Below are 13,614 nucleotides of genomic sequence, written 5' to 3'. Positions count from 1 at the left end.
AAATGTGAGAAATGTTACCATCCTCTCATCATGTGCCATCTTCAACAGCTTCTAAGTAATATAGCAGAGTCAGTATTTCACATTATTTATCATGTGAGAGGTGGAATATATAATTTTTCTAACTTTTTTTTACTTTAGAGAAATATAGCAGTTTCTCCATTTTGCAGTGTACAAGCAGTATAGAACTCCTTTGTAAATCTCTAGTACTGCAAAGTTATATTAGAAAGATATTACTTTCTAATATACATTATTATAATAATAATATAAATATAACTTATATATTATATATAAATTATATTACTTTCTAATATAAATTACTCTAATAGAATAACATATTAGAAATATATTACTGTAGCATGTTTGTGTCAGAAAGATTGGTTTCCATTAAATCTGTATTCAACAAAGTTTGCATATATGTCGAGAATTGTGAAGGTCAGATTTGATGTCTGTGATGCATTTCATGCTGTAAAAGTGCACCTTTCGTATGTCCTCTGTTCTCTGCAGGAGGAACCTGACCAAGTTGTCGTTGATCTTCAGCCACATGCTGGCGGAAATCAAAGCTATCTTCCCTGGAGGACAGTTCCAGGGGGACACTTTCAGGATCACCAAAGCTGATGCTGCTGACTTCTGGAGGAGATTTTTTGAAGACAAGTAAGCCTTACTTTAGCCTTACTTATATATATATATATATATATATATATATATATATATATATATATATATATATATATATATATATATATATATATATATATATATATATATATATATATATGTTGTTACATATATTCTATTGTTTGTAGAATACAAACTGCTGTACTGCTGCTTTATTCAATCTTTAGTGTATTAATTTTGTTTTCACTGTGTTTTGATGAATAGCTGTACTTTTGTTTGAATGCAACAGGGTCCCACTCGAGTGTTTTGAGATGTGTATTTCAATTTATGACTTTTTGTTTTAAAAAAGGAAAATAGGAAAAACTGGGTTTGATATTACAGTGACATTGTCATGGTTTTGCCCGTGTTTCAGTTGTGGCTAAACTTGATCCTTTGTATCAGTATGTATTGAGATTTATGACAAACTCTGGTTCCAGAACACATCATTGTGTGCTCTATAACCTACTTAGTTGGACTTCTGTATCTAATCGCAGGAAGCAGCACTGGTACATTTAAATTTATAAGGCCCTACTGGGTCTTATAACTACCTCATTATATCAGGTTTATGTTTATCCCTGTGCAATTTCCATACAACCTGAGATCTATATTTTGGTACTTGTTAATGGAACGATTTGCCGACCCAATTAAAATTTTACTTTTTCATTTCGTTATACTCTTTTAAACAGAAATTAACTTCAGTTTACACCATCTCCTTCTCCTGTTCACTTTTATATATATAATTTTTATAAATATTTTATTCTATATAAAAATTATATTATAGTCTTCATATAGCAGCATAATTATTCATATGGTTCATATGGTGTGCGTGTGCACTTGTGGTGGTGTTTTTTACAGGACTGACTAGTTTTAAAAGCGATTCTGTTCAATTCTGAGGTTGTAATGCATTTGAGTATTGTCTTCTGTTATTACAGTACATTGCTTTCCTTCTAGTTTCTCTTTTCCACCTATTCTTCATCACTCTGGGACTGATGACAATCCCCCTCTGATGCTTTTCCATATAGTACAATAGCTAAGGAGTTTTAGTGACTTCGTACTGGTATTTTTATCATCATCACCATCATCATCAACACCCAGATACGATTTGACTAGTTCTTTAGTAACAGCTTGTCATTGCATAATTTGCAATTTTTCTGAGTCAGAACTGAGATGTCTGTATTCAGTGTCCTGCATATGACTGACTGTTGTTTTTAACTGCTACAATGTCCATTCTTCTGCATCATGAGGAAGATTTTAAACATGTTCACCAAGTTGTGCCTGTAATTCTTGCTTACTCTGTGTAACCAAACATTATTTACTCACTCTTTATATTAAATGCAGTTAGACCAATGTAAATATACAATGCACTTTTGTGATAACATGAATACAAAATGAAATCAGAGAAAAAGAACAACCTAAGAATAGCACATCACATCTTCATACTGCCTCGTAGAGTTTCAGCCTTTCACTGTCATTGTAAATACACCTTTCTATTCATGGTGCAGCATCACATTTGTCATTATGTCAGTAAAATATAGAGAATAGAGCTCATGCTTTGAGAAGTCGACAAAATCTACATTTAGTAATTCCTTTTTTATCTTAAGGTACTTTAAGATTCAAGATTCAAAGTTTTTATTGTCATATGCACAGACAGTAGGCAGGTTTTCCTGCACAATGAAATTCTTACTTTGCTGTCCACACTAAATGTCATACAGTAAAGTAAAATAAAAATTGAAAAAATAAAAAATAAAATATAAGAGCAAAAAACAGACTTTTTTCCCTGTTAGTGTTTTCTCCACTTTTTTTTTTGGTGCAGCCTGTTAAAACAATGTTGCAATGTTGTGCAGAGTGTGTGTGTGTGTGTTTCTCATCATCTCAGTCTTCACTTATAACTCTTCGTTTCCTTTCGTCTTTTCCCTTTCAGTTGTTGCCACAGCAAATCGCGTGCCTCCATCTAACCCTGTCCTCTGCATCCTCTTCTCTCAAACCAAATAAATTCAGGTCTTCTCTCAGTACATCCATAAATCTCCTCTATGGTCTAGACCTCCTGCCTGGCAGCTCCAACCTCAGCATCCTTCTACCGATATACTGAGTCTCCCCTCTGAACATGTCCAAACCACCTCAGTCTGGCCTCTCTGAATTTATCTCCAAGACATCTAACATGAGCTGTTCCTCTGATGTCCTCATTCCTGATCCTGTCATCAGCATCCTCAAAGCAAATACTGCATCTGTTGTACTCTTTCTATGCATGAAACCATATTGCTGCTCACAAATGCTCACCTCTGCCCTTAGCCTAGCTTTCACTACTCTTTCCCACAACTTCATTGTGTGGCTCATCATCTTTGTAGTTGCCACAGCTCTGCAAATCTCCCTTGTTCTTAAAAATTGGCACCAGTACACCTCTTCTCCATTCCTTGGGCATCTCCAAGATCTTGTTAAACAAACTTGTCAGAAACTCTACTACCATCTCTCCCAGATGCCATCTCTCCCAGTTACATACTTCCACAGGTATGTCATCAGGACCAACTGCCTTTCCACTCTTCATCCTATTCAACATCCTCCTCACTTCACTCTTAATAATCTTTGCTACTTCCTGCTTCACACCAGTCACCTCTTCTACTCTTTGTTCCCCTCCATTATCAACTCTTCAAAGTTCTCCTTCCATCTTCCCATCACACACCTGGCACCTGTCAATACATTTCCATCCTTATCTTTAATCACACTAACCTGCTGCACATCCTTCCCATCTCTATCTCTTTGTCTGGCCAACCTGTACAAATCCAAATCTCCCTCTTTAGTGTCCAACCTAGCATACAAGTCCTCACATGCTCTTTGTTTGGCCTTTGCCACCTCTATCTTCACCTTACGCTGTATCTCCCTGTACTCCTGTTTACTCTCTTCAGTCCTCTCAGTGTCCCACTTCTTCTTAGCTAACCTCTTTCTCTGTATACACTCCTGAACTTCCTCGTTCCACCACCAAGTCTCCCGGTCCACTTTCCTCTTTCCAGATGACACACCGAGTACCCTCCTACCTGTCTCCCTGATCAAATTAGCTGTAGTGGTCCAGTCATCTGGAAGCACCTCCTGATCTCCAAGAGCCTGTCTCAGGTCCTCCCTGAAAACTACAAAGCATTCTTCCTTTTTCAACTTCCACCACTTCGTCCTCTGCATCTTCCTCACCACCAGAGTCATTTTACACACAACCATCCTGTGTTGTCTGGCTACACTCTCCATTTCTCTTCCTATCTGACCCATGGTAGAACAACTTAAACCCTGCTCCTAAGCTTCTAGCCTTGCTACCGTTACTGGACACACAGTATATCCACCTTCCTTCTCTGCATCATGTCAATCAACTCTCTAGCCTTCCCTGTCATAGTCCCAACATTCAAAGTCCCTACTGTCAGTCCTATATTCTTAGCATTCATCTTCTCTCTCTGCCTACAAACACACCTTCCTCCTCTCCTTCTTCGACCAACAGTAGTCCAATTTCCACCGGTACCCTGTAGGTTAACAGCACCGGTGGCGGTCGTTGTTAACCCGGGTCCCGACCGATCCAGTATGGAAGTCATTCTGACAATTTGCATGTTTAATTTGGCATATGTTTTACGTCGGATGCCCTTCCTGACACAACCCTTTGCATTTATCCAGACTTCCTGACACAACCCTCAGCATTTAACCAGACGGTCTTCTTGTGCCAGTCTGGCACAACACATAAGACACTGGCTTGTGCCCCCTTGCGGTTGCATTCAGTCCTCACTTATAAATGACATGATTTATTCAAATTTTTTTTAACTATGTCAGGAAGATACATTAGTGTGAGATAAACTTCAAGTTTTGAGGCCGATGATCACAGTCACCACATAGTTTGGTAATTTGTGTCAGGTTTTTGTATGTGGACCCAAAACAACAGAGAGACGTAGAGGAATCTTTAATATTAAAACAGAACAAGAAGTGGAGAACAACAAACAACAGGGACTAGACTAACAGACAAATACCGAAACACAAGTCACTTACATGAACCAAGAATAGTTAATTTAAGTTAATTTATTACATGGAACATCAAAAGGAATAAACTATAAATAACTTCAACAAAGAGGGTGAACATGGACGAGGACCGTAAGACATTTAGTGATGACGAAGGAAACAAAAAACAAAACTTATGTGGGCACTGATCAAGTGGAAATAAAGTGCAAATAAGCATCAAGAGTACAGACCAGAAATAGAACGCTTGCGTTAGAGCAAGCAGGTGGGGAAGCGAAACAAAACAATCAGGGTGATATTTAACTAACTACGAAGACAGTGTGACAGAACTACAAATAAGAACGACAAAACAGTAACCAAAGCTCAGACCAAGAACTCGATAACAGAAGTCCACAGGAACAAGAGTCAGGGTTTCCAAAAACCCATGAGACAGGTAAACTCGAAAACAGTATGTGGCATGGGTAAAAGTGACATGACCCAACAGGGAACCAAGAGGAGATCTGGGCTTTAAAAGGCAGGAGAAGTGGAGAAAATGAGGTACAAAATAAAAGTCCAGGGCAGGAAGTGAGTATGAGGCTCAGATCATGACAATTTGATATTTGACAGTAATAATACAAGCAGCAGTGATTTTGTTGCCCTTTGCTATGTCAATTCAAAGAGGACATTTCTTATTAGAGAATATATTCTTTAACTCTTTAACACTGGAGAAAATTACCTTTCTGTCTGTTCTTCACATATGCTGTAAGTTTGCACAGTTTTTACACAGTCCCTTTATTGTTGCACACAATACCTTGCTTTGAAATTATTATTTTTAGATTTGTTCCAGTAGAGATGCCTTGTTTGTGCAATAAAACACCAGCTGTATTGCAAGTTACAATTATATGTGTTTTGGGATCGGACTTTTTTCTGTCTTGCAGGACTATCGTGCCATGGAAAGTCTTCCGACAGTGCCTTCATGAACTGCATCCCATCAGCTCAGGCCTGGAAGCCATGGCCCTCAAATCTACAATTGATCTCACCTGCAATGACTACATTTCTGTGTTTGAGTTTGATATCTTCACACGCCTCTTTCAGGTTGGTCACAATAGAATTGAGTTTCAGGGCTATGAATCATGTAGCAGTTTACTTTTTTATGCAATGCTTCTGGTTTGCTATGTACTTTATTCACTCATCTCCTTTTTTTGGAATTCTTACCAAAAGAAGTACCTGTTTTACTGTGCATTGCATTTTTGAGCCTCACTTTGATGTGGAATAAACTGTGTGCTCAGTTGATAGAGTGGCCAGCCACTGACCATGGTGTCGGATGCCCTGCTCTTCCTAGCCTACATAGAAGTGTCCCTGGGCAAGACACCGACCCCCAACAGCCCATTCCCATCCCCATCCCCAGCCCGGTAGAAATTGGGAAGTGTTGCACCACAAAGGGCATTGAACTGTGCCAGCTCAACATATGGACTGATGATCCACTGTGATGACCCTGAACTACACCGAAAGGACAAAAAAAAAAAAGAAACCTTGGATGTGGAATAACAAGCCAGACGTCTGTTAAATTGCAGCTAGAAATGGCAGCCTTGAATCTATAACAGGCATGACATGTTATTGGAAATGTATCGTGATAATGGGGTGAGCTGTCTTATTGTGGACTCAACTTTTCTGAGAACCCAATGAGACGCAATAAGAGAAAGCAAGAAACAAATCGATGCATGTGCACTGTGGTGTCATTACAAGTGTAAACAGGCTCAAAACACCAGTTTCATCTCACATATTTATCATAAAATGCTCTAATGAAGAATACAAGCAATAGCACACTGTTTTCTAATAAGCAAAACATAGACCAGTTTGTATTTATGGATAATTTATATAGAGTGAACCGGGGCCACCCACCGACCATAGGGTCAGAGGTTCGTGCCCTGCTCATCCCGACCCTATGTTGACGTGTCACTGGGCAAGACACTGAACCCCCAACAGCCCATGCCAATCTCCATCCATTTGGGAGTCTTGTGTCAGGAAGGTCATCCGGCATAAAAACTTTTCCAAATCAACATGCGGAATAATGATCTGAGGAAGTTGTTAGTAGTGCGATAAGAACGAATGTCAAGTCAAAGAACCTTAAACACTATTTTAAGGTTTCAGTATGTAAATACTGTACCAGCAAGTCAAATTCCCACCTAATGGACTATAAAAGTGTTATAGTTTTAGATTTTAGTTTAGTTTTAGATTTAGATTTAGAGTCATTGTGCAAGGCTGATACTTAGTTACTGGAGTCACACCAGTTACCAGTTGTGTTCTCCAAACTGTGTTTTAGGTCATATTTATTCAGAAAAACTTTAAGGGAATTAGACATTTTAAGTCTAACATAATACTATTGGTTTCTGAATTTACTTTAAAACATACTGTACTGTGTAATCATAAATACACAGTGGTAAAATAGCAGCCAAATATGGTACATCACATCAAAATATCCAGTGAATGGAATGATGTAGCAAATGTGTTTTTAGTAGTATATGGACAGCAACAGTCTTTAGTTTGCAGATTGATGAACATTACCTGTAAGTAATGACAATTCAGTGATGGTTTTGGTGTCAGGAGCAAAGAAATATAGCTGTTTCAGGTTGAAGTTTTTTTTTTTCTTTTTGCACTAGTTAAGAGTTTTTTTGGGTGGATGTGGCTTCAGCTTGCTCTTCCTGAAACATCACTGGTTCATGTGGCTTCAAGATGGTGTGTGGGCAGTGATGTTTTACTTTGGCAGGATCTTTATACATTACATGCTTACTTTGAGCAGAAAAAATGTGACTAAGTAGATGAAGAAGCTGTTTACCCGGATCCCTGTTACAGGGTGGTCAGTTAGCTAAACTGTGCATGGCCTATTGAAGCAAATATAGTCATGGGTAGGAGCTGCCACTGGCTGGGTGCTTCCTAGAAAACCACTTCCAGGCCTCTGTGTGTCAGTAGATGCTGCCTCATGCTCGTCTTTTGTCTGGTTATGAATACTGGTAGGGGAGAGGCAGGGGAGCGAGGGAGGAATCACAGGCCTGCATGAAAGTGTGAATGACAGGGTAAAAAAAAGAAGGAGATGGGTCAAATGTGGAGACAAATCATTATGAGGATATATTGTAATCTACTCAGGACAAATCTGGTAAAAATATTCTGAGCTGGGTAATACTCCAGCTGCAGGCAAGTGGCTTTTTTGTTAACAGTACAGTCTGTTAACTAGCTGCATTTGGCTGCTGTTGTTATCATTAAAATGTTTGAAATGGTGAAATCTACCTAACACAAAGGTTGGATCTGATTAACTGAAGGAGGGGAGTCTTTACTCAGTCTGTGTCTTACTTCGTAGTTAATGTTTTTTCCAGCTGGCCAAAAGCTGCCTCTTTTGGCCGGGCCACCATTCAGTTTACAGCTCTAATCAACAAACTTACAGAGTAGTTAGGTCTTGCTGGACTCCCATTCATCTGAAAGCCCAGCAATTGAAGTATCCTTGAGTTATTTTCTTCTTTTGCCAAACCAGCAACAAAGTGAGGGCAACAGATCACTGTCACTGGTGAACTCCAGCTAATAAGAAGGATGAAGGTGAATGTTGTGACACTTTGCACCACGTAGAGCCAACTGGCAAACCCAGTGAGGTCCTCCAACACAGTTCCTTTCCAGTTTTATGTTGTCACTTCATGCATCTGATTTAAACTGCCTCTCTGTCAAAGCCAATCTTTTTTTCACAATAATATTTGTGCAGAATTCCTATGTTCAGAAGTGTGGTTGTTACACATCAAATGTTTTGGCATCCATCTCTGTCCTGCAGAAAACCATGGGCCAGTGGTAACCAAAGCCAAACACAACTGGATGCAGTGCACAAGCTGCCTTCCAAACCCCTAGCTGCTGAGCTTGGTACCTATTAGAAAGCACAGCTTCTGCATTTGTGTTGCAGAATTCAACATAATAATAATATCTTTTTTATAACCCAATACGATTTTTTGCTGACATCATGAAAATGAATATACATTTACATTTACTTGAATACTGGGAGAGAGTCTGTTGAGTATGCAGAGTTTGGTAGCTCGTTCCACCATCGTGGGATCATTGCGCTGTAGAGTTTTGCTCGGTGTCTTCTGTGCGGTGCTAGGACCACCAGAAGTTGTTCGTTGGCAGACCGCAGCGGGCGGGACAGATTGTAGACTTGAATGAATGAGTTGAGGTAAGCGGGAGCTGTCGAGTTAACCACCCTGTGAGCAAGAGACAGAGCTTTGAACCTGATGCGAGCAGCTACAGGACGCCAGTGTAGAGATCTAAAGAGTGGTGTGACATGGGTCTTTTTTGGCTGATTAAAAATGAGGCGAGCTGCTGCGTTTTGGATCATCTGCAAGGGTTTGAATGTGGATATCAGTAACCCCATCAACAAAGCATTGCAGTAATCCAGACGAGATATGACCAGCGCATGTACAGTGAGTTGGGTTGTATATTGCGTGATGTAGGGTCTGATCTTCCTGATGTTGTAGAGAGCATATCTGCAAGCCCTAGAGACTGAGGAGATGTGGTCTTTAAAGCTCAGTTAGTCGTCGATGTTGACCCCCAGATTTAAATCAGTGTAGATCCAATGTTGATGCTGATGTTGTGTTGTGTCGAAGGTCTGGCTGGGAAGACAAGGACTTTGGTCTTGGAGAGGTTGAGTTGAAGATGCCTCTTACTCATCCAGTCTGAGATGTCTGAGAGACAGGCAGAAATGCGCGATGAGACAGTGGAGTCGTCCGGTGGAAAGGACATGAAGAGCTTTGTGTCATCAGCGAAGCAGTGATAGGAAAGACCATGTGAGTGAATGATGGAACCTAGGGATGAAGTATAAATAGAAAAGAGAAGAGGAAAAAGAACTGAGCCCTGTGGCACACCGGTAGAGAGGCTATGCGAGTGAGAAGGATGCCCCCGCCAGGATACCTTGAAGGTTCGTCCTGATAGGTAAGAACGAAGCCAGTCTAGGGCTGATGCAGAGATGCCAAAGTCAGAGAGTGTGGACAAAAGGATCTGATGGTTCACACTGTTAAAGGCTGACTATAAATCAAGTAGAATTAAGACAGACGATTGATCTGTGGCTTTTGCAGCTCGAAGATACTCCACAACAGTCAGGAGTGCTGTTTTTGTGGAGTAACCGCTCTTGAAGCCTGACTAGTTGACCTCGAGGAAGTTGTTCTTGGAAAGGAAGTCTGAGAGTTGGTTGAAGACTGCTCGTTCAATTGTCTTAACCAGAAAAGGAAGGAGGGAGACAGGTCAGTAGTTCTCCACTACAGAGGGATCAAGAGAAGGCTTCTTGAGCAGTGGGGTAATCAAGGCCTGCTTGAAAGAGGTTGGAAAAGTCCCTGTTTTGAGAGATGTGTTGATGACTTGTGTAATAGCTGGCATTAGTGTGGGTGTTACTGTTTGAAGAAGAGTGGAAGGGATTGGTTCCAGAGTCCAGGTGGTCGGATGGTTAGAGAGGAGGAGGGTGGATACGTCATCCTCAGTCAGAATTGCAAATGATTACAGCAATGCAGTGTTGGAAGAAGTTAGACGGATGTCATCATCTGGAGGAGAGAACTGTGAGCTGATGGCTCCCACCTTGTTGGTAAAGAAGTCGGCAAAGTCGTCAGCAGTGAAAGAGGTAGATGGCGGAGGTGAAGGTGGGTAGATGAGTGATTTGAAGGTGGAGAACAGCTTTCTGGGGTCCGAGGTGTTGCTGGGCTTATCCTGGTAGTAATCGATCTTTGCCCTGGTGACACTGTGAGAAAAAGGTCCAAGTAGATCCTGATATTCAGCAAGGGCAGATGGCAGATTTACGCCACTTCCTCTCAGCACTCCTGAGCGTGGTGTGTTGTTCACAGATCCAGTCAGTGAGCCATGGATTAGAAGGTGAGGGACGAGCGGGTCTCGAAAAACAAGGGACAGAGACAATCCAGACACGATGAAAGTGTATTGCAGAGGCTGTGGCTGCATCTGCATCGATCTGCATCTGCAACCACCCCCTCGTTGAAACCAACCTAACTTGTGTGGCTTTGTTAGGTCAAAGGTGTGAACGCTCGGTGATTACTAAGCTGAAACTACCACCAATAATAGACCAAATATCCCCTTCACCAGAAGAGCAAAACTTTCTACCTACAGTTCTTAACTCTTAACTCTAACTTAACTTAAAAACGGACTAAATCAGCACACTCAAGAAAAATGACAAAAACTCGGCTACCTCTGAAACCAACAAACAATATAGAATGCATAATAATGTGTTTAGTTAAAACAACATTGTATGTTTTTTCAGCCATGGGGATCAATTTTAAGAAACTGGAATTTTCTGGCAGTGACACATCCAGGCTACATGGCCTTCCTCACCTATGATGAAGTCAAAGCCCGACTACAGAAGTACATCAACAAGCCTGGCAGGTATGGGAAATGTGTGTGATTTAGCACCTTATTCATTGTTTCAAATCTTCATTAAGTTTCTACATATTTTCATATATATATATATATATATATATATATATATATATATATATATATATATATATATATATATATATATATGCCATATCTTTGTTTCAATGCTTACGATAGCAGCATCAGTCAGTTCCAGTGTAAATAGCCAGCTAGCCTGGATCAGCTGAAACAGTAGTAGAATTATGTATAAATTAGAAATTAGTTAATTAGACCCTCAGATTTAAAACTGCAGGCTATGTAAAAATGTAGGAAACAACATCAGTATTTACAGTATGCTTTGGAATATAAATTACACATAATATCAAACTGATATTGCAACAAAAACACTTAAACTTGCTGCATCACAGCATCCTTGTAGAAAATAATAGCCCCCCCCAAGCTGTTTGAGCAGTTTATTTGTGTAGCAGTAACCCTATACAGTTTACACAATATATGGTGGCCTGCCAATCTTGTTTTTTTTCTCTCCTCTTTCCAAGTTCTTGAGGAGAGAAGAAAATAGCTTAACAACATAGCTTAACTGTAGTGTTAATTTATTGCATTGGCCTGAGCTATGCATACCCTGTTATTAGCTGCTGTATGGTAGTACAGTGAAGCAGAGAAGGTATAGAAAGGACAGGTGTGTGTGTGTTTGTGTGTGTGTGTGTGTGGAAGGGGGGGGGAGGTAAGTAAGTAAATGTGGAAGGGACTAGAAAGTATCTTGAGTATGTAAATGTATAGGGTGCTGATCCTTGAGTGAATCATGCAAATGCTATTGCTGTAAACTAGTGCTAGAACAAACACACACACACACACACACACACACAAACACAGGCACACACAGCTGTGTGGGGGCGAAAACAGTCATATCAGATGAGCTGCTACATGCTCGCTCCTCAGCTCACTCAAGACACATATTCAAACACACCTACAGACATGCTCGCACACACACATATACAAGCACACAGATATACACACTCATCTATGCAAACACTTGCGATAAGGCAGATCCAACAGATTGGTGAAAAGTCAAACCGATGCATTGATCATATCTTAATTAATAACTCTAAATGTGGTTATTATGTTGAAAGTAAAGCTTGCTGTAATGTTTGTGCGACTATTGAACCATTTCATGATCTTATACACAGGCAGGCAGTCAGAAAGGCGAGACAGCTTATTAGCATCAGAGAAACAGTGAACCTCAGTTCTATGTCTTCCCACGTCTCTTCTTAGTCAAAGCTCAATTGGATTTACCCTTAGCGTATTTGTTGCTATAGGTTGTACTGTGGTCAAACCACTTTAAGCCCAATATTCTTGCTGAACTGCATACATAATATATTCTGTTTTTTTTTTTTCAACTTTTTCTGATTCAACTTAGCAGTTTTTGTGCTGAGTTGTTTCCTTTGTATTCAGCTGTGATTTGTACGAGGAAATCCCACGGTGATAAACCTTGAAAGGTGCAGCAGGAGCACAATTGTTGGATATAGTTTAGCAAAATCATAAAGTTCACTGATCACATCAGCTCCGTCCAATTAAACGACACTTTTAAATTATCAGGCTATTAGCATTCATTCCAGGCATAGAGTTGTCATGGCTATTGAGGAAATTATTTCAGAAAGTGTCACAAAAGTAAATAAAATGTCCTGTCCACAAGTCCTTCCAGCAGACATCTGGTTTCTTTTGAATTGTCTCCAAAGTTCACAACGGACTCAAAAACACACACATAATGTGTACAGCTGTTGTGGAGGTCTGACTGCCGTGTGTGTGTGACAGAGTTGATCATTTGTGTCTCATCACGAGGCCTGTTAATAGTCACTTTCATGTTTTCAGTTTAACATTAGGGGATTTTCATTCCCAAAATCTATAACTGGTGTGATTGGAATGGTTAGAGCATGCCTTCTTTGTTGGGATTGTTTTTGAAGTACCGCCTAAAGTGCAGCTCGACCAGTCTGTGATGGATTTTAATTACATAATTGTGCATTTTAGTCCAGATTTGGACAACTTTTAGTCAAAAGTAAAAAAATATTAGCTTCAATAGGAAAGATTATACTATTATGTCAACGTTTTTTAGATTATTTTTAAAAATCTACATCTGCAACTAGCTAAAGCTGTCAGATACATGATGTGCAATAAAAATACAAAATTTTCTTCGGAATTGGAGCGCAGTTAAAGTAGCATACGGTAAAATAGAAAATTCTCCACTAAGGTATCACTATATACAAAAGTGAAATACACATTCGAAAATCCTTACATGCTTATATCGTTATTTAAATATTTTTCTGTCTGTTTTGTACATATTATGTATATCTGTCTTCCATCTCTTAAACAGCTACATCTTCAGGCTGAGTTGTACACGGCTAGGCCAGTGGGCCATTGGGTATGTGACGAGTGATGGCAACATACTGCAAACCATCCCCCACAACAAACCTTTGTTCCAGGCCCTTATTGATGGCTACAGGGAGGGCTTGTACGTACTGTACTGTCACACACACTTACACACACACTTTCCCTTTGTAGTTCACTCTCTGAATATTAAAAAGTTGTGCTAAACTCATCCTGTAT

At 39.8% G+C, this 13,614-nt stretch overlaps 1 protein-coding gene across 2 annotated transcripts in view; it reads left to right on the top strand.

Moving 5' to 3' along the window:
• The window catches only part of cblb (Cbl proto-oncogene B, E3 ubiquitin protein ligase), a 57,992-nt gene that overhangs the window by 19,137 nt on the left and 25,241 nt on the right, over positions 1-13,614 (top strand). For both annotated transcript variants that reach the window (XM_067494136.1, XM_067494135.1), the window contains exons 4-7: positions 505-651; positions 5,550-5,706; positions 10,901-11,022; positions 13,382-13,519. In XM_067494136.1, coding sequence (XP_067350237.1) covers positions 505-651; positions 5,550-5,706; positions 10,901-11,022; positions 13,382-13,519 — 564 coding nt within the window. The remainder of the gene's footprint in view (positions 1-504; positions 652-5,549; positions 5,707-10,900; positions 11,023-13,381; positions 13,520-13,614) is intronic.

This window comes from Channa argus, chromosome 24 (assembly GCF_033026475.1).
Source record: "Channa argus isolate prfri chromosome 24, Channa argus male v1.0, whole genome shotgun sequence".
NCBI lineage: Eukaryota > Metazoa > Chordata > Actinopteri > Anabantiformes > Channidae > Channa > Channa argus.
Note: the sequence above shows the minus strand (reverse complement) of the source record. Positions and strands in the feature narration are given on the sequence as shown.